Here is a 21,473-nt window from a genome sequence, read left to right as displayed (position 1 = left end):
CCATCGGCTGGGAGAGGATGCATGAGTATGTGTGAGCTTGGCCGACAGCCCCATGATGCAGCCTGCGGAACGTGGATATGTGAGGTCCAAACCTCGGCCCCCGCCTGGAGGTACAGTCCTGAGGAAGAAACCTCTCTGGGAGCCTCTGGAGGTCATAGTGGGTTTAAAGGCGGATACAAACATACACATAAAAGACAGATTATTTACATAATGGGTCCTTCAGATTCCCTCTGTTTGTACATTCAGGGCTCTGATATTTTTAGTTTGGCAGGGAATAAAGTACTTTGTTTCGCTTTGTTTCTTGAGCAAACTCCACAAAGGTTTGCGCTCAGCTCAACCAGTGAGGCTGCTTTTATTGTTGTGTTTCAGTATTTTCAGCTCTGAACAGAGTGGTTGTCTATGTTTGGCCTTGTGTGAAAGGATAAAAGGGAAGAGAGAGGCCACATGACCCATTGATAATTATTTATTTAATTCTGCCAATGTTCTTGTCTTTTTTTGTAATAAATAATGTTTTTTTTTCCCCCATAAATTCCAGCACAGCTTCCAGGGCCATTTATGTTGACTTTGCATTGGAGGGAAAAGGCCATTTCTGAAAGAAGCTTACATCATAGACAGGAATTCATCCTGAGTTTGTTCATGTGTTCTCCTGTTTTAAGTTGTTTTTTTTATGAGGTATCTGCATGTTCCTGATGTAGCCTCAATTCAAATCTGCTGTTGATGCTGTTGGCTGTCAACCCCAGCTCTCCTTTCATTGATGCGTCTTGATATTTACCAGCTGATGATTAATTTAGGGTAATGTGCATTTCCACATCCCATCACCGCTACTCTACCGCGCTGAGCTCTGAGCTTTTCTTTGTAACACAAACACTGTTTTCCATTCAATAATTAACTTCACACTACTTTGCAGTCACTGGTACTGGCATGGAAACATTGCCTGCAAGGATTTCTCACATTTTTAGACTTAAGTGAACTCAGGCGACGTAAACTCTATATTTACTTATATTAGAATCCTTTAGTAAAAGTTAATTTCAATACAGGCATTTTAGTAAGAGGTCAGAGGTCATGGCTCAACACTAGAAGGGAGTCTAGGGTGAGTTTCGGGTCGTGACCGGCTCAGCCTGTCTGTTTTAACAGTCGATGATAATTAGGACAGCAGAGATTACAACTTAAAGTAGTTATTGGAACAGTATCTCACAGTGTCTTACATTCCTTTGTCGTAAATTAAAATCATAGAGTCATGGTTAAATCAAAACAATGGTTAAATCAAAACAATGTAACAAAGTAATAAGCAAAGTAATAAAGCAAAACTCGCTAGTTAAAATGGTAAACTGCTGTGGCTCAGTTGGTTGAGTCTGTCGTCTCTCGATCGCCAGCTCCTGCAGCCACATGTCCGATGTGTCCTTAAGCAAGACACTTAACCCCAAATTGCTCCTGATGCGTCGTCAGCGGTGTGTGAATGTGTGTGAATGGGGTTAGTTACTTCTGATGGTCTAACTACATAGCAACCTCTACCATCAGTGTGTAAACGTGTAGGTGTGAAAAGTGCTATACAAGCTGAAATCCATTTTTCATCCAAAAGTAAAACAGAGATTTTGTACATTCCAATGTTCACCCATCTCAGTTCTTCAAGACTGTAACCATGACATGAAAGTCCCACCATTAAAATACTTTAATTTAAAGATGTCAAAATGTTTGATACTTTTTGATACCATGTGTTTTACAATAATACAATCTGCTGTTTTGCTCGATAGTATCTTAAAGTACCAATAAACCCTACTTTTGGGGACAATTAAAACTATATGTGCAATTAAGATCGTGTGCAGAAGTTTTCTTGAAAATTGTAATCAAAAACATTGCATTTTCCAATATCTGTTAGCATCTCTATATTTGTCGTCGTGGTACCAAAATGGGTTTCCGTATTGTTCCTGTTTTACTACTATGATGTCGTGGTTTGAAAAAGTAACATCCCTACATGGATATTACTGTTTTGTTTAACAACAGTGTAACTTTACCTGGCGCTTACATAAGACATTTTCTAAAACTTGTAAACAAGAGTTAGTTGAATCAATGTGTAATGCATTGTTTATGGTGTGTCTAGCAACCTTTTAAATCCAGTTTGAATGCTTTGCTCTGCAGATGCTGTGCTGTCTGGAATGCTGTTATGATGATTTTCAGACCCTCTAATGAAAAGATGCTGCACTGATGCTATTACCGATTAAGTTTGTGAACTCAGATGTCTGACTCATTTGTGAAGTATTTTCTGAAGTCTTAATGTGTTTTTTTTTTCTTTCTGTTAAATATAATCTTGGATAAACCTTCTTTAGAATTGGACTCAATTATGATCAAGCTTTTCCTCTTTCATTCACCCAAGTCGAGTCTAATTTCCTGTACAGTATCGTAATCATCATGAATCTCAACTGAAGTATTGTTCCATAGTTCAGAGATTCACACGCTCCATTGAACAGCTCGTTTGTTGATAGCCATCACTCCAACATCACAAGCTCACTCAGAGGACAGGAAAGTGATGAAAGGGAGCGGAGAGATTAGGTTGAAGTTTGATGGTTTTTTTCCCCCTGAATTGACCCTCCTGTCCGGGCAGATATGTGTTCTATTGAATCAGTCCTTTTCACTTTATCATTGTGATCATATTTTTCTTCAGTTAAGCCCACCATCTGCTCCCAACACTCTATGTGAAGTGCAGAAGCCAATCGATCGTGAGTTTGGCTCTGCCGGATAGTTTTACTGCATTCCTCTTGGGAGTCCTCGGCATTGAAATAGACTCTTTTGGTCGAGCTTCGGCACTGCTGAGAAATGTCAGAGTGTTTGTGGAGGGAGCTGCACGGCAGCACCTGCAGCTCCAGCTCCAGATCCAGATCCAATACCAGCTCCAGCTCGAAACAGCAGCAGCAGCGACATTGATCCCCCTGCTCTCTCTTCATTACCTCCAACCAGATGACACAGAAACGGCTCCACATCAAAAGCACACTATGAAATCAAATGCAACAATGTGTTGCTTCGACTTTTAACAAATACCCAGCTGGTGTTACTGACACAATATGTTCGCCTCCCACGTCGAACTAGTTAGTGCCCAGAGAATTCCCTTTGTATCACATCACAATGGGCAAATAAAAAAAAGTTCCTTTTTCATGCAATGGTCTGCCGTACATTTGTCCAGTTATCACTTTAAAAGCTTAAATAACGGCAATAATTAACAGAGATGATTTGGGGGAAATACTCTGTTCTCTGCTTCTGTTTTACATGCAACAGTAAAATAAAAATAATCACCAATTCTTTGTTTATCCTCTTAATAGCAGCTTAATAAAGGCTTCTTGTGCCATTATTGTCAATCAGACCTTGTCATGATAAGGGCTCCGTTAAACAATGCGTTAAAATGCTTCTGGCCAACTGGCTCGTGCCCATGTTGTAATTAAACTCCTTTTTAATTTTTGCATCGATGTGTTTGTCTTGTAGTTATTCTTAAAGTTGCATATAGAGAACCACTATCAGTATCCATCCACAGTCGGTGACTTTTCATTTCTCTGGCTGTCTGGAAGCAGTTTGTAATTTGAGATTAGGGCCCATCTGGGAGGGTGGAGGGGTGAAATGTAATCCCAGTGTATTCACTTACTCAGTTTCAGCGCTGCATTTGGAACAGAACAACATATTGGATTTACCTGCAGGCATGCTGTGATATTTTCTGTGATGCTGAGGACGGTCACTGTGTGAAAGCATGGTGCTATTTGTTGGTGTTGAATGTGGCATCAATAACAGAGGCCCATACTTACTGTAAACACGGTGTGTAAAATATATGATGTTTGGCTGCAATCAATGAGTCGATTGTCAACGTGATATAGAGAGGAAATTGTCATCTAATGTTGCCTTTCTTCACTCTTGCTATACCTACATTGAGCCTCAGAATAACACCGTTGCACTCATTAGAAGTTTTCTTTTCTTTTATAGCAGTCATTGTCTCCACCAGCTCCTCCCATGAGAGGGATTGGCTGGAGAGGAAGTGATCTTAAATCGGTAGAGCTAGAGGTTTTTTTTTTAATTTAATGAACAGCTATAACCCATGTTTAAATTGTTTTGAAGACACACACAGTGGAACAACTGAGTGATTTACTTTCTTAAACTGTTTCAATTCAAGACAGTCATTAAGGTGACGGCATGTGGATTTTCAGCATCAACAAATCATTACCATGTTAATTTAGACTCATTAGTTTAATTATTGTCAACAAACAAGACAATTGCCAAGAAAAGAGCTTTTGTGTCACTGCGGAAGGGTTCTATTGGCTGGATTGCTTTTTGTTTGTTTTGGCAATTAAAAAAAGGAATGTGTTATCTGTTTAATTTCAGCTTCTCATTATTTGATCTTGTCTCGTATTAGTTTAAAGACAAACTTTATTAGGGGAGACTAATTTAGTCAGCCCAGCGTGGGGACAAATAAAAGAAGATATGGGTCACAACCAAGCGGCAAACTCTGGTCTTGAGAAATTAAGCCAATGCGGAAATGCAAAATCCTGCAGTTCGTCGAGTGTCGAGTGAGGCTAGCTCCAGGAACACCAGAAGTCACGTACAAAGACAGACTGCTATCAGTGTGTGAATGGGTAGATGTAACATGCGGTGTAAAAGCGCTTTGAGTAGTCAGAGGACTAGATCATACTAGCTATACAAGCGCAAGTTTAATTTACCATTTCCATTTACTCTTGGGCAAGGGAATGACAATTGTTTTTAGATACTCAGTCTCATCAGAAAGACCACAGAACATTTCCGTCCCAAGCACCCACTAGACAACAAGAACTCACTGTGCTTAAAGGGAACCACAGCTGGCCCTCCTTATGACTTTTTATTTTCACTAGATCCACACGGGAGATATCGCTTACTATTTTATTGAGCCTATAAATTCTCTTTGTCAACAATAAATACAGTCTTTACTTTGTCATTAAGGTAGCTACAGTATCATCTGGAAAGGCTTCAGGACACTGCTGGGTATGTTGAAATGGACTTTTTAGGCTTGAACTACTGTCCGAGTTTGAGATTGAGATCTCCACATACATTAATCATCGTTTCCAGCCTGAAGCAGAGTACAGCTGTGATTATGAAAAAAGAGAAAGCTCAACTGCAGCCCTTCGCCTCAGCAGCAGCAGTAGCATCATCGGAGGGGTTTGGTTCATTGAGCACAGGAAGTTGCCCCTCCTCGCAACCCTAACCCTAAAGGCAAGAAGTAGTATAAAAAAGGGTAGCAAATAAAACATTGCCACATCTAAGTACAAATTAAAACAAATTTGTATCTCTTTATTGGAAAAAAGGTTCAAAATCTTATTGATTTTGTCTACAGCTCGGGATAAAAGTGGTAGAATAATATCTGGTCAGCAGAAAGTCATCACATGTTCCAGCTGAACAGATACTAGATTAAAGATTACTAGCAACCATGTACCTAAGAAACAAAAGGCAGAAAAAATCAGAGATCATGCTAAAGTAGAAACTGTGTCTTCCCGATGTAGTCCTTTGCACTTTGGCATATTGAAAACTACGGTTGAAACTGTGTCAAAGACCATTTCCTAGCCCACTTTTTTTTTGTCACACATGACTCCTCCCTCTCATTGCTGCATGTTTGATAAGGCCTGCAGATATTTTGGTAAAATTATAGGATTATCAATAGTCTATGTCAGTAAAAAGTAAAGCCCATCATTGCCAGAGAGCCCTGATGTGACATCTAAGAATTTCCAAAGATCAATTCTTGGGCATTTATACATCACAAGTATACACACAACAATACCAACAGAATAAGATTGCAGGGGATTTTGGCACATTTATTTAGGGCGCTAACCACACGTTAAGCTGTGTTGCTCAGTCCACAAATGCACGATCCTTACAAGGTTTACTTTGTTGTAAAGGTGACTGATCAGGCTTTGAAATGATATGAAAGACAACGCCAATTAGTATTACCAAAGGGGTGAAATAAGTGACCGAAATAACGTTCCCAAACTTTTTGTGAGGAGTTTTATATCGAGATAGTGGATTGTTGTATCACGCAACAATGTTCCTAAGATGAAGAGTTCATTTTAATTCAAGTTTAACTTCAAGGTCTTATAGACTTACCTTTGTTATTAAAATGGTCTCTGTTATTCAAGTCCTCACAGCTATTATACTGTAGGTTACATAACGATGTGACAATGGATCGAGAAGCTTCTGAATCCCTTCATGGAGAAGAAAACTGAACACTCTCCCTCTAGCTGTCCACACACAGCTGAATGTCTGCTCATGCTGTACCAGATGCCCGAGGTGTACCTGGGTCAAAACCTTTGAATCCGCTCACTCCACCAACTTGACTGGAGGGTAATGAGTTGACAACTCTGTGTGATATTAGGCAAGCCTGAGGTGGCAGCAGGTGCTGTGGAGGACTTGTGTGTGTGTGTATGTGCAAATAAAAGCTTGATTGGTGCCCTCGAAGCAGCCAAGGGAAACAAGCCGGCATTACGGTAAATCGATGTGGATAAGTTCATCAGTTAATCCAGGGTTAATGGTATTACAGATGCTGCTCTGCTGTCTGCCCTTTGTGTCTAAAGGTCAACCTCTACCTATTAAAACACATACAGGTTATGCTTGGCTGGCTGCGGCACAGAGGAGGCACTGTACTACAGCGGCATAAGCAGAAATGGAAATGGAGAGTTGTATTTCAACGTCGCAGAGCTTGATCAAATCTGTGTTGTCGCCGTCTTCTTTATAATAAAAGTAATTAGTAACGGATTGTTTATTAGAGTGAGGGAAGGGTGAGATAGTTCCTCCAACAAGCGTGGCTCTCAACCGCCACCTCCTCAAACACACACACACACATGGATGTAGACAGAGACACACACTCATCCCTCCTGCTGGTTGGAAGTGCTTGTGTTCAGTACGAGCCTCTTTTAATGACAAGGGCGTGTGTTTCACTGTGAAGGGCTGTTATTTTCTGACATGGGAGCAATTTAACACATCACGGCACATTGTGAATTAAAGTACAGCAACCAATTCTCCTTTTTTTTTTTTTTTTTGTTCTACCTCTGAACAAGATTCTGAATATGAAATCTGACATGAATCCCAACTGTTGGCAAGATGACCTTTTTCACAAGGCAGGAACAACTTCACCCACGTCTGTCTTTGGGCATAATTATTGTCTTCTAGGGTGTTAGATGTTTTTGTCAAACTGTTCTAAGACCTTCTGTACTCTTTTCTGTCGTTGTCTTTCTGGCTGTCACTGACTTTTTGGTGACTTCCACATTAGTCCTTACACCCTTTACTGCCAACTGTGTTACACTACTAATGAAGAAACACAAGTGGAAAAGAGGAAATCTCTCATTTCCTAAACAGCTGTAATTACTACATTATGGGAACCTTTTGCTGTCTTGCACAAAGTAAAACCACACACCGGATGATGTAAGAAGTAATTTTCCTTACGATTATAAACCCCGAGTCCTGAATGAAAGTGATTACCATGAGTAGGGATTTACCCGTGATGTTGTACAATAGCAAATCTATTTGTCTGCATGTTATGTAACTTTCTGGACCTGGAAGGATGCCACTTGCCCTCCCTCTCTCTTTCTCTCTCTCTCTCTCTCTCTCTTTCTCTTGCTTACTCACCATGCACGCTTGCAGCCACTCGACTTTACCCACACTCCTTCACTGGGGGAACACTCGCATAGGATGGTACTCTGCCCCTTCACCCAGTACGAGATAGAGCAGTGTGTCCTCCTCTGGCTATGTGTGTTAGTGGATGATTTGAGAGGAGAAACAGCTGGCGAGTTACTGGGAGGCAGCCAGCGCATCCCTCAGTAAGAGTCACATGGAGCCTAACAAGCCCTCAGGAGAGAGGGTGCCACCGCCTGGCACCGAGGAGTAATGTTTCCATAAGCTGAAAAACTCAAATACATCTTAGCAAGGACATATAACTAAGATACTTGCCTCTGATATATCCAAGCTCGGTTTTGGGGAAAAGTGAAAATATGAATAAGGCTCTACTTGAAGCAAGTGAACCTCAACACACTAAAACAAACCTCTGATCTAGGCATGTAACAGTACCACACAATACAATTAAAAATCAATACAATAATGGACCATTTAAATCGATTAAGATTTAAAAATGCTTTTTTTTCTAACTAGCAGAGGGCGCTATCTACTTTTGGCTTCTCTTGTTCCACATCATTAGCTGAGGAAGAAGATGTGCATACAGACCAGTAGTGAACCATGGGTCTGACAACATGGTGGGGTGCACAAGACCATCAAAATCTCATGTAAATCTCCACATCATATTGGCCCTCCAAGAAAGCGACCGACACCTCAGGACCAAGAACAATGAATTAGCAATCATGGCTTTGTGGAACCCACCTCCACAAATAAGCAGTACCGCTCGTCATCACATTATTAGTCTGGCACAGCGGCCAGATATGAAATATGTTGATATTTATTTGTAAAACAGTCATTATGCAGATTATAGTGCATAATGATTGCAGGCTTAATGAATTAACTGATTGAGCAGTAGCTCTTCATTCTACGTTCATTCTTCATTCTCCAAAATAATCTTAAGAAAAGAGCGGCAGCTGCAGCGAGAATTTAAAAAAAGCTGGCACCACGGCCTTGTAGATGTCAAATAGCTTACTCTGTGATGATCATTACTTTAAAATGAAGGCCACAGGTATCATCTGTAAATGCTGGAGTTCAAATGCCTCTCAAAAGCAGTACATTTACAGGTAGCTCACATGTAGTGTAGGTCTTTATTTCCAGATTAACTCCATCTTTTCACTGACAGTTAGTCCAGCGTTGGTATCAATTAGCTATTTTGTCCTCCTTAATAACATCTCGAGGGAGAACGCTAGCTAGCTTATTTGTTTGAATTTAAACAAGCTTATTTGTGCACCTAGAACTTGTCATGAAGTCGATGATAACAAGTTGAGTTTTCACCTAGCAACAGCAGAGATGGAAATTTCTGATAGGGTGACAAACTGTCCATTTTCATTTAACCCTTTCAATGCTGACAAACAAAAAAAAAACTTTGTTTCAATGGGTTTATTTTGTATTTTCACAGACATGGAAGTAACACGTGAAAATATTGAAGATGAGAATACATCTTTTTTTCAAAGTGAGGAGATAACGTACAAAACATAAACAGCGTGCAAATATTGCAAGAGACTGGTGATAAACACAAATAACACAACCAACATGCAATAGGTACAACGATGCCACACTGCAATAGAGACACCATCATATTTATTACAACTGTTGGGTAGCACATTTTGAAAACCTGCTCACCTCAATGAGTGCATGAGCCAAAAAGATGACATGTTATTAACAGGAATCAGGAAAAGAACATGTTGGCCTTATGGTTTGGCCACCAGGACAATATCTATGTAATTGGTGTTAAGCAGCTGATCGAGCTTCTACATCCTGATGGGCTGTAGCTGTGGTTTGTATCTGCTCCACCCGCCTCCCGTTCCCGGGTTTTAAGGCAGCAGCTCTGTGCAGCTTCTCCGACTCAGATCTACGGGAGAGGGGTGTTGCTCTCACTAAAGTGTGCCTCGCTGCACCCTCAGGGGGGAAAAGAGGGGCTGCGCCAAGCTGTAATTGATAGATTGATGGTTTACCCCTCTGTTGCCTAAGGGAAATAACACTCACACACCCCTCACATACACACACACAGTAGGCATATGAAGCAATGAAGTCTACACAAACACACAGCTAGAGGATTGCAGAGTCTGGATTGACTCTGAGAAATTCTCTTGAAACTGATTTTTAATGTTTAACATGACATTGTGTGTGTAGTCTTTTCTTGATATCAGATTGTGTGAGCAGTAGCTAATTGATCTGTGCCTCTGCCACCACTCTGGAGGTTAGTTCATGCCAAAGGGGGTAGTGGCCTAGCATAGCATCAGTCAGATTATCTGGTGCGGTTGTAATCAGTTAATCACTGACTGTCACCATGGAGCATCACATGTTTGCAGTGCTCAGTGTCCACAGGCGTCTCACTAGTCATGATTTTTATATTGATGGAGCCGGGGCTTACTGTTAAATGGATCGGTTCTAGATAAACGGAAAATAATTCAAATTTACTGGAGAATACAACAGACGTATTTTATAGAATTAACAAATAAATGTAAAAAAAATAAAAATAATAATAATCAAATAAACTCTGGGCTTTCAATGTGAATGCGTTACATGCTGTGTTATATCACTGATGTCTTTCCCCATAGATGTTAGTGCGTTGAAGGCTGGACCAAATTATTGTTATTCTTGAGCACCCACATTTCAACCACTGTTTAACGCAAACTTGGAATTTCTAAATGTGTCTTGCTGTCAATTCACATATCAAATGTAATCGTTGTGCTGTTTATAATTGGCAGAATAAGTTAAACCATGGACTGCTGAAGTGCAATGAACATGTTTTTTACTTTTGCTGGGTTTGAAAAATCTAATTTCTAATTGAAATACTTAAAGACCAATCGACTTCCAATTTGAAGTTAATACAGAAAACCGCATTCGTATCAATCGATTGAAGCTAGGGAGAAAGCTAGCTAGCTAATTTGATTAACTTCAAGCAAGCTTGTGATTCGTGCACCCAGAACTTATAATGAAGTCGACCCCACTGAGATGGAAGATGTGATTGGTCAAGTTTACTGTCATTTGAAATCACTCCCTCATTGGACTCTGTTACCCAGGTCCTCTGTAATATAATAGAGCTGGACGTAAAGCATTTTCTGCCTAGCAACAGCATAGACAGAAAATGTTGACAGGGAGTCATTCAACCCTTTACATGCTGACGCTCAAAAGGTTTGTTTTAATGGGTATGATTTTTGAAATTATTTTAATTTACTCTTATCTTTATGTTATTTATTATATTAAAAAGTAGTTAAGCCATGGACTGCTGATGTGTAATGAACATATTTGAATGTTGCTGGACTTGAAAAATCTATTATCTTAGCTGAATACTTAAGACTGTATGCATTTCTTTTATTTTTACTACTGAATATAACTTCAATCAGGAGAGATAACTAAATTAATTAAAGATTTATTTGTGGTTAATGATAATGTAATGCATTATAGTCAGAGTATCTTAGGGGCTTTAACTCTACAGGGATATATGCTGATTGAAGGGTGTCGGCTCTGGACAAAAAAGAAAATCTATCCCCCCTGTAGAGTCCAGACACTGGTGGTGGAGGTGTTGGTCCATGTCATCTGAGGCAATTTAAAAGATGAAACTGCAAAGGCTTGGCAGTGATGGAGAGGTGGAGGGGTCACACACATAACCATGGCATGAACAGGAGGCAGTAATATAAAGAGGCTACCAACGTTTTGGTTTTGTTGCAACGCGATTGGAGAGATGTGACGAGGCGATGAAAACAGTTGATTGAGGGTGCACACCACCACCTGGCACTTCTATCATTGAAGACACCAAACAACTCCTGCAACATCTGGCAATCATTAAGAGTGCTGGAGCATCAGTTGGGAAACATGTGCAATCGTTCAATGTTTGTACAGACAGCAGATCATTTGGAGATCTGCTTCTACTATGAAACACAATACAAGTAATACTCATCTATTCTGTGAACATGCCAGTGCACAGCCAGGTCAGAGGTTCAGACGAATATATTCCTCTTCATCAACCCTCTCTCTCTCTCTCTCTCTCTCTCTCTCTCTCTCTCACTAGAAATTGGTGTATAAACATTTTCTCTTTCTTTACAGCCAGAGGCAGACTTTGTTATTGTTCTGCTGAAGCAGGGCAAATATAACTGCAGTTTTCAATATGCAATAGACAGCTTTTATTCTCCTCGCTGCTGATACATAGTTTGCTTATTTGAGAAGGCCAGCATGGAAATGAGGGTGTAGGCTGCAACAAGGCCACATTGAATATAACGTGGGTGATGGTTTGCATACTCTCTCTTGTACTTTTCAGACATTTTGTCTACTTCTCTAAACATATTCATGCATCTCCAGCCTCTATTGAACTTATGTCCTTTCTGTTTGCTGATGTGATAAATGTATCCTTTTAATTCAAATGACAAAAGTTGACAGTTTTTATCATCCTGATATGGCTCAGCAAAGCAGAGAATTAGATTTTTGGAAGTGCCTGGTTTTTTAAAAATGATTGTTATTTTTTTTTATAATTGTCTCCTTTTGGAGATGTCTCAAATCTCTGAGTAGTTTTGCATTCGCTTGTGTAAGATGGACTTTCCTTTTTTTATTTTTTTATTTTTCACTGTTGTAAGTAAAAATCCACATCAGCTTGACTTCAATGTATTTAGAGTAAAAGCTCATGTCCTCTCTTCACTTCTCTTCAACAGGGATGATGCATGTTCTTTGACAGCTAACAGGATAATTTCTTGTTCCACACATCAGGACGTTGTATGTTCTTTCGGGTAAGCTCACATTTAAATCGCTCACCCCTTTTTTACATATCTGAAAGAAGTGGCTTTGTTTGCCACTATATTGGACAATAAGAGAATTGCTAAACAAATCATTATTACAGTAATGATGGATCTAACTGATATGCCACCTTACAGTTATGATTTGGTGTTTGTCTTAGATCTTATTCAAGTCTTTCTTGATTAAATACTCAGTAAATGTTTGGCTGCTTCAGCTTTTATCTCAATGCAAAATCAAGTTCCTTTAACACAACATAAGTACAAATAATGTAACCTGGCTGGTCACATTATGCTCCTCACAGCGGGAAACTATCCCTGTCAGACGGGAGAGGGGGGCGGTTGCTTGAAGTTGGTGTGGGCCAAGTTTTAAAAAGACATTAAAAAAAAAATGTGGATTTGAACTCAAGCAAATGTGAGCTTACCTGCCGAGTTTAGCCAACATCTCACCTAATTCAGGCAAGAAGCTGGAGCTGCTTCTTCCATAAAACATCCTGATCTCCTGCTGAGCTGTCACTGGTTGAGTAGCATTGTGGGTAATGAAGGTGCCATGTTTTAAAGAATATGAGGAATGAAAAAAAGAAGACATTTTGACATTGTCCATCATGAGTCTTGATATCTGAAGAGTGCAATTATATGTTTCTTGGTATCTTTTGAAGAGTTTGTGAAGTGATGCTTTAAGAGACAAACATCCTGGTTACCATTGCAGGTAAAGGTCATTGAAGAGGGTCATTTTGAAGTAGTTTAGGAAACAAAGGGAACGCTGCACATCCTTTCCTTGGTTTGCAGTACCTGTGTGAGAAAGTGCATGACTGCATCCTCTTCATCCTGATGCACTATCTATATTTTTTCTAAAAGCACACTATATATTTTACATGTGTTTGCGCGGTTTTAAATCATTCATGGATCGACCCTATGGGTTGCAGACATACAAGATTGGAGTACTGCATCTTTGCAGTGAATGGCAATGTAGGCGTGTATGATCTCACATTTCAGGGAGATAGTCTGTGAACATCTGTCAGAGAAATATCTTTGCAGCAGTAGATGTGACTTCAACATTCTTTGGCTGAGCTTCATGTTGGTGTGTTTGATTTGAAATGTCATCCTTGTTTATTCTGCGGGCAGAATTTGTGTGTCACATAAGCTGCATGGGTGTATGAATGCATGGATACACCACATCCAGGCTGTGTAATGCAAAAACACATCCGGGCCAACATGTACACAGAAAATATGTTCAAAAAAATGAATTCTAAATGAAGCCTGACTGCAGAGTATAGCATGCAACTGAACATCATCTCTGTCTAAATTCATGCATAGACTGCATGAACGCCTCGAGCACAAGTGCCAAGGGTGATTTAAAACCCCCATCACTGCCCTTTTGGGATATTTGATCAGCTGTAACCATGGTTACAGACCCGAAGTCTTTAAGGCAGTTTGAGAGCTCAAGGATAGAGACGGACATAAAGTCAAGTTAAATCAGTGAGATAATAACCAAGGTCTTTCAATAAGACACTGGAAAAGAGAAAACATAAACAGTAGATGAGCCAAAGTTAAAACTCTGAGTGAGACTTTACTTTCCCTTTTACATAAGTTATAAAAAATTTGGTTTTATTGCTGATGTGGATAATTCCCATATGCAGCCAGAGGTCAGCTCAGACCACACACCACTTTTAACTACACCAAAGTAAAAAAAAGTTGATCTTTATTTCACATTTTACCTTTAACTTGCTGTACAGATGCTTTGATAATAGTCAAATTGACTTTTTTTTCTTTCAGATGCTTTGATTCCCTTTTGCTTTGATCGCTCATCCTTCAGGGAAATGTGTGTCCATATTTAGTTGTGGATTAAGATATTGGTACCTTCATCTGTCCACGATTTTTAAACCTAAGAGGAGATTCATCTTGAGTTTTTATGTAAGTCACAAACTTAACACCATTTGTAACCTTAACTAGACCAACTACCGGTATTATCATTCTGTTCATTATAATTGTCCAGGTTTTAGCCACAGTTTGTCTCACTAATATGGACTACTGAGTAGGGTCCATCTAGATTCTGGATAATCCTTGAACAGCAGCTTGGCCAACACTGAGTAAGTGCTCCGTTGAAGCTCCATTTGTCAAAGCAAAAGTGTACCGGCTGCACTTTATGGTAATGAGTAAGGCTGTGAAAATAACCAAAATAGCAATGTATTGCGATATTTGTTTTTACATTACTATATTGATTTCCCAGCCTCTCACATCAAAACATGAAATTAATTAAAAAGCTCCTTTTAGTTCCCTCAAATTCCTTTAATCACCATGACCTCAGAGCCTGTAGATGTCGCTGTTCTGCTAGTAGGCTGGCCCAAAGCTGCCGCGAGAGAGAGAGAACGCGAGAGAGAGAAAGCAGCGGTGATCATGAAGGTGAAGTGAAGTAAATTCCAATATTCACTTGCGATTAATCACATTTTAATGAAATTATTTCTCATTGAAAAATAACAAATGTTATGTTTTGATTACTAAATCAAGCTGAATCAAGCACTGCTGCATTCAAAGATGCAGCAATGTTGTACCATCACTGTGACTACAGGGAGACACTGCAGAGGCTTATCCACTCTGTGCCGACAGGGACAAAACATCATGCGATTAATCCTGACTAAAAAAACTAAATGCATTAATATCAGACCTTAACTAAAAGCAAATAAGTACTTAATGTTGACAGCCCTTAAAACAAAGTCTAAAGACGTTATTTTATGTGACCCATCTATCATGATATATCATATCATGATACATGTTACGGGATATATATCGTATCGTAAGTACTTGACAATATACCTGTAGACATGAGTTCATTTTAAAAGCGATACAAGTGACAGTATATGGATGGCTTCAACTCAGCAAAATCAAGGCTGCTATTTGCAAGCCTGTGTGTGTGTGTGTGTGTGTGTGTGTGTGTGTGTGTGTGTGTGTGTGTGTGTGTGTGTGTGTGTGTGTGTGTGTGTGTGTGTGTGTGTGTGTGTGTGTGTGTGTTTGTGTGTGCATGTGTGTTTGTACGTCATAGACAGAGATTAGAGCCCGTGTGCAGACATGCAATTGTACATTATGAAAATTAATCCCTTGGGATCCTGTTGTACACACTCTACTTTCAGACTCTCTTTTCTATAACATGTCAACATGTCATGTTCTGTTCTTGTTATGTGTTTAGTTTTAAGTAGGTTAGGTACAAAAATTTTAGCTCAACCCGATACATAAATTAGACTTGTCACTGCTAAGTGTCGAATTTAGGCAAAGAAAATCTTGCTAGCACTTTGACGGCTGGTTTTTCATGTTCACTATAAATTAGAACTGAGGAGAAAAGCGATCAGTTCTGCTCTGCTGCTGTACCGCCGCCGCTGCTGCTGCTGCTGAAACTGACGCATGCTCTCTTTATCAGCTGTCTTCTTTTCTCATCCTCACAGCTTTCATTTGCTCCACTTTAACACACTGAATGCAGAGGATGTAGTGATAGATTTCTATAGTGCACTGACTCATTTGCATAGCAAGGGCATGAAGCAGATCCATTCAACCCCTACAACCAAAAATTGGATTTCCATGTGACTCTAATTCTATAACATGTAATCCTGTCTTCAATATCCAATTGAAGGAGGAGGAAAATGTCAGCATTAAGATGTTGATGGGCATCGCGGTAGTGAATTGTAAGGCAGGCTTGAAACTCACTAGAATTGGATCATCTTCATCTAAAAAAGAGGAAAAAAACAGTCTCCAAATCACCTTCTGACAGACGTTGAGCTTCATTGCTGCAGACTTGGCACAGCAGGATTAAGTGTGAAGTGTTCAGCAGGTAGAGAGGCATGGCTGCAAGGCATGGGGAGTTCTCTCTGTGTGTGTGTGTGTGTGTGTTTGTTTTTGTGTATGTATACAGTATGGCTGTGTTAGGAGGCAATATAAATATCACATTACCGCGCTGCCAGAAGAGGCTTGTGGATCTCTGGCTTCTGGACAAAGTGTGACTACACAGAGTCAGGAGGTCTCTCAGCCACAGGCTTCTCATGAGACTTCAGATGTGAGCGTGTTCCAGAGCCATTGAAAGAACACAAAATAAGATAAGTTCTAAGTTAGTCATTACAGCAGTAAATATTTAGTTTGGTTCCTGACCTATGGAAGACTGCACACATATTACACATGTTTTTTTTTTTCCATCCCATTACCCACAGTGCTAATTGGGCCCCTGTAGTTGTCCTTTGTGGCTGCGTAACAAACCACAAAGGTCCTGCTAGCTTTCTACTTTCTGGGCATTTTGAATTTTTTTTTTTTTTTACAAAACTCAAGTTTAGAAATATTTAAAAGATTTATTCTTACACACACACACACACACAGGGACACACACCAAACTAAATTATATTGTACTTTACACACTTCTACAATTATCAGAAAAAGTTAAACTTTTTTACAGGTGTCAATAAATGACAATGATACATACATGCTTATCCTTGCATGTCAATCTTGAGAGCTTGTTAGTCATTTTTATCAGTGTTTGTCAGGTGCACTGTGTTATCTATAACAAGTTAGCCTACACATAATAAGTTGTCCTAGTAGAGTTAGACAGCCGCTTTGTATGAAGTTGAAAATAAGCTTTTTCATTTGTTGGATACTTTGTTATCTTCTGTGTATAACCCATAAAAATGACACTGCTTCTAATATGCCTTCTTGTCCTGATTATATAATCTGAAGAGCCTCCCTAGTATCCTGTTTTCATAACAAACTGATTAACATGTTTAAATGTTGATTCAAAGTTGACCCACCTTCACCACACTAACAGAAGTTGTTCTTTATAAATCTTTAGCTCCACTTGATGCTGAGTTCAGTGACATCATTTCAGGAAAAGAAAACTTGTTAAAACCTTAACTTAATATGTTGTAAAACTCTTCGAGTCATGGAATCAGATATAGATTTATTAAATGAGTAACATTTACCATTAAAAATAGCGAAGTCATTGAGTTGCACATATGATGCTTTGTGCAAGTCATGTGCTCACAAATAGCTGATAAGGATATTTTATAAAGTTAAGCTGAGTAAACACTATGAGATAATAGGGCCGGTTTGCGGACCTCGACCCTCCTTCCAACTATGACAAGCAAAGTCCCTTTTTTTTTGTTAAAGGTTTTTTGGGGAGACTTTTTGCCTTTATTGGAAAAGGCCGTGGACAGAGGAAACCAGGGAGTGTGAGTGGGGAATGACATGTGGGAATGGATCTATAGGTCAGACTTGAACCTGGACCGCCCGCATTTAGGGCTTCAGGCTCCATACATAGTTTGCGACCTTTCCCAGAACTTCTACTGGGAATTGCGTGTCCGCTCCGGCTCCGTGCACATTGTCCGTCCACACCCACAGGCTGCGTCCTCCGTCCACAGCACTGAGCAGCACAGCCATAAGCTGGAGGGCCGAGACAAAGGAATTCCCTCTGTAATTGTTACAGATTGACCCGTGACAGCACGAGTTATTAAGATGTATGTGGTATAAAACTCTATAAAAACCTCATAAAAACACATACAAACACACATATGGTCATTTTTCTGAACCATCAAAACTGAGTGTTTTATTCTGATAATAAACACGATGTTTTCATGTTGTATCGGTGTCTGACTTCCCGTCCCGCCTGTTCTTTTCTGTGCTAAATTGATGCGTCAGGCTCCAGCATCCGGCAAAAATAGAAGCCCTGCGTATCTTCTATGGAGGGCATCGGACTGCCGGAGCTGAGACGCAGCACAGCGGAGCGGAGCGGAGCCAATGGAAGCACACACTTTGAATCAAGTGAAAACCTGTCGACTCCAACCGGGGCGGAGATGGACCGAACATGCATCTGGTGGAAATTGGTTGTAACTATTTGGCCATCTGCGCCCCAAAGTCCCAGTGTTTTGATGGTTCTTCATGTAATCTTGTAAATGTCCAGTGGTGTGTGGTTTCTCTCCTCACAGTAAAGGAAGAAAGCTGTCAAATGTATCATTGTTTGACGTCATGAATTTTATAATCATGAAAAAAGTAGAAGTCTGACCTCTCAGTAATTTTATATCACATAGCCAATTAATTGAGATTTACAGCTATGATGACTTGGGGCGGCTTTCAAGAAAAGAAAGTTAGGAGATTTATGACGCTGTTTGCTGTCTTGTTTAGCAGTGCATATAATTAATAATGAGTCGGAGCAGAGAAATCAATGTGAGTGTTTCTGTCGGAGCAGAGAGGAAGAAACTAAAAATGATTTAGTGTTCGGTTCACTCGCAGCTCTGACGTCTATAGTAACGCTCTGAGAGGAAACAGTTTCTCATGTTCTGCATTCATTAGCCTAGTTCTGAATCACTTGTTTTGATCCACAGCAGCTGAGATGCTCTGCATACAGCGTGACCTCCTTTTTGTTTGAGTAAAAATTCAGCCCGGAAGAAGGGAAAACCACAGAGGAAGAAAGATTAGGAATAAAATCTAGTTTATTTATTTCTGTTTGTAATGTTGTCGTTTTTTTTGACATAATGCTTTAAAGATTTAAGAAATGTTGAGTGTTCTGCATGATGCATGTCATCTTTTTCTGTGTCACAAATAGGCCTACTGTCTTTCAGCTGTTCACAAATGACTATTTAGGACAGCGGCATGCATGTATGTCAGGCTTTTTGTTCTAGCACGGCATAATGCAAAGTTAATGTGATGATGACAGCACAAATTTAAAGGTTTTTCTGGTTTGTTTTGAAAGTGGAGTTGTATCAAGCAGCAACCTCCAGTGCTGTAAGATGAAAACAACACGTGCAGAAACCTGCAGACCTGTACGGGGGTGTATTTTTAAAAATAAATCATCGGTTTTGTAAAAGGACTTTGAGTAGTCAGAAGACTAAAAAAGAACTCTACAAGCATAGTGACATGTCCCTCACCTTTGGGTTGACACCAGGTGCTCCTGTAGGTAGTAAAGGTAGTTAGCCACACAAGCTAGCATTTGGGAAAAAATGTGTGAAATATGTTGGAGCAGTTAAAACACCATACCTGTTTGCACTTTTCTCTTTGGTTTTATTGTTTATTATTTACTACACTCCTAACTATACCTTGCATCACATCAGCAAGTGCAAATTGTGAATTGGCATAGCAAGTGATGTTGGTATATTTAAACATATTGAAGTATCACATCTTGTTCACCCATCTCAGGACTCGATTGGCTGCAAAGATTTGACTTGGGTTCATCAATGGATCGCAGCAATGAGCGAATGAGAGCGATCGTTCTCCAAGCTCCACCCTCACTCAGCCTTTCAGGGGAGGACATGAAGGGGCGGGGGGGGTTGAAAAAGAGGTCCAAGGCCAGATTGATCGTTCAACAGGGTTACTGGGCGAGTGACAATGCTTCCCATCTCCCACCAGAGTGCTGGGGGGCGGGAGAGTCAAGGCCAAATTGGATTAGACTCTCTCAAGAAGAAGCAGTTGTTGTTGTTGACCTTGAGAATTGTTCAATGGTGATTCAATTTGAAGCCGTTGAATCTGTTGACTGATCACTGTGAACATGGCAACACGCTCTTTCCTTGTCTCTTTTTGTCACAGCAGTAATGGATCACTCTGCGACATCAGTTTTCCCCTTTGAACATTATGTTGGTGTCATTTATTTTAATTTTTCAAAATCTTAAATAACCAAATCTCTCTGGGGCTGTAAGCAACTTGGCTTCAAACCATTGCTGAACATAAAAAAAAAAGTATGAGCTGCTGAGGTTGAGCGAGATCACAGTGTATCACTTTACACCCCCAGCTGTGAGAATCAGACGGAAATATTCAGATAGGCCTCCTGCAGAGTCGCAGCCTTCATTCTTTTGACCCAGGTTATTGCTCCGCTCTTTGTTCACCCGGCTGCCACAGCTCCCTGTCACACTTTGAGTGCGGTGGAATGGGAGATAATTAACTGTAATGATAATGGCTGCCATTTGCTATTTCGATTAGTATCATTTTAATCATCATTACGTTGTTGTCTGGCTGTGACATGACAGTAATATAGGAAGTGGTGAGAGCATGTACATAGCCAGGGTGATGGCAATGGTTCGACTGGCCCGAGAGGAACAAGTGGACCTTTAGAACGCAGGTGGAGCTACGCATTTCAAAAAGCATTGTTTAATTAAATTTAACGGTGGATAGAAGCCACAAGCTTGTCTCTCTACTTCTCTTGAGAGGAACCTAAGAAAAAAAGTCTAATTTTTATTTCCTGTCACACTGAGAAAGTTAACTTTCAGCCTGTGTTAACATGCCGTAAAACTTCTAACAAAAACCCATCCCAATCTAAGGCCTGGTCTCTTGTACTAAAGCCTTTTGTTGCTGCGCATTTCTCAAATGAAGGCAGATCTCAATTAAGAATCCCAATGCATTAAGTGTTGAAATAGTTAGAGATCAAAAACTAGGAGAAAAAGCAGAAAGACGCAGAAAGCATGAAGATTAACTTCAGCATCTGTCAAAGAAAGACAGAATAATGCCAGTATGCATACAAGTGTGCGAAAGAATGTTGACGATCAGCCTCAGAATCATATGTGAGCGTGCATCCACAGATTGTGAGCCTCCCAGAGTCCCCTGCATGATGTTCTGGATCAAGGCTAAAGACATTTAAACTTCAGTGAGTGACGGGAGGACAGGGAGGACTCTGCTGCTTGTGCTGGCTCTAAATTTGGAATTAAATGTTTCAAGTATGAAAAACTTTTTCCATCTCATTCAAAATTGTAATGCTATAACATTTACTTTAAAGAACTGAAGACATTCTTTTCACAGATCCCTATAGGCCTGCCCAGCTCTCGTTAGTGATTGTATTAACAGGGGTCTCTCGCTCTCTCTCTCTCTCTCCCCCACAGTGCCGCAGGTTGGCCTTGATGGACTGCCTTACAAATTACAATAGTGATTTCTTTGTTAAAATGAAGTCTATCCACATCCTTATTTTGTACACAATGAAATACTCTTTCTGGTGATAATTTACAATTTTATAGTATTTAATATCTTCCCCGTGTCTGCTGTGCACGAGTTTCATTTGAAAGTAATTAAAGGCCCATCTCACATTGACATCTGTGCCAAATAAAGGGAGGGTCATTTATTACGGCGCTGACAGAC

General features: G+C 40.0%; 1 protein-coding gene across 5 annotated transcripts in view; it reads left to right on the top strand.

Moving 5' to 3' along the window:
• iqsec1b (IQ motif and Sec7 domain ArfGEF 1b) overlaps nt 1-21,473 on the top strand; it is a 196,437-nt gene that overhangs the window by 73,301 nt on the left and 101,663 nt on the right. For 3 of the 5 annotated variants that reach the window (XM_065955338.1, XM_065955341.1, XM_065955342.1), the window contains exon 3: nt 12,312-12,386. The exons of the other annotated variants lie outside the window; for them this stretch is intronic. In XM_065955338.1, coding sequence (XP_065811410.1) covers nt 12,312-12,386 — 75 coding nt within the window. The remainder of the gene's footprint in view (nt 1-12,311; nt 12,387-21,473) is intronic. 5 annotated transcript variants of the gene reach the window in all.

The sequence above is a fragment of the Labrus bergylta genome, chromosome 5 (genome assembly GCF_963930695.1).
Source record: "Labrus bergylta chromosome 5, fLabBer1.1, whole genome shotgun sequence".
Taxonomy (NCBI): Eukaryota; Metazoa; Chordata; class Actinopteri; order Labriformes; family Labridae; genus Labrus; species Labrus bergylta.
The sequence above is the reverse complement of the archived record's forward strand: the minus strand, read 5'-3'. Positions and strand labels throughout refer to the sequence as shown.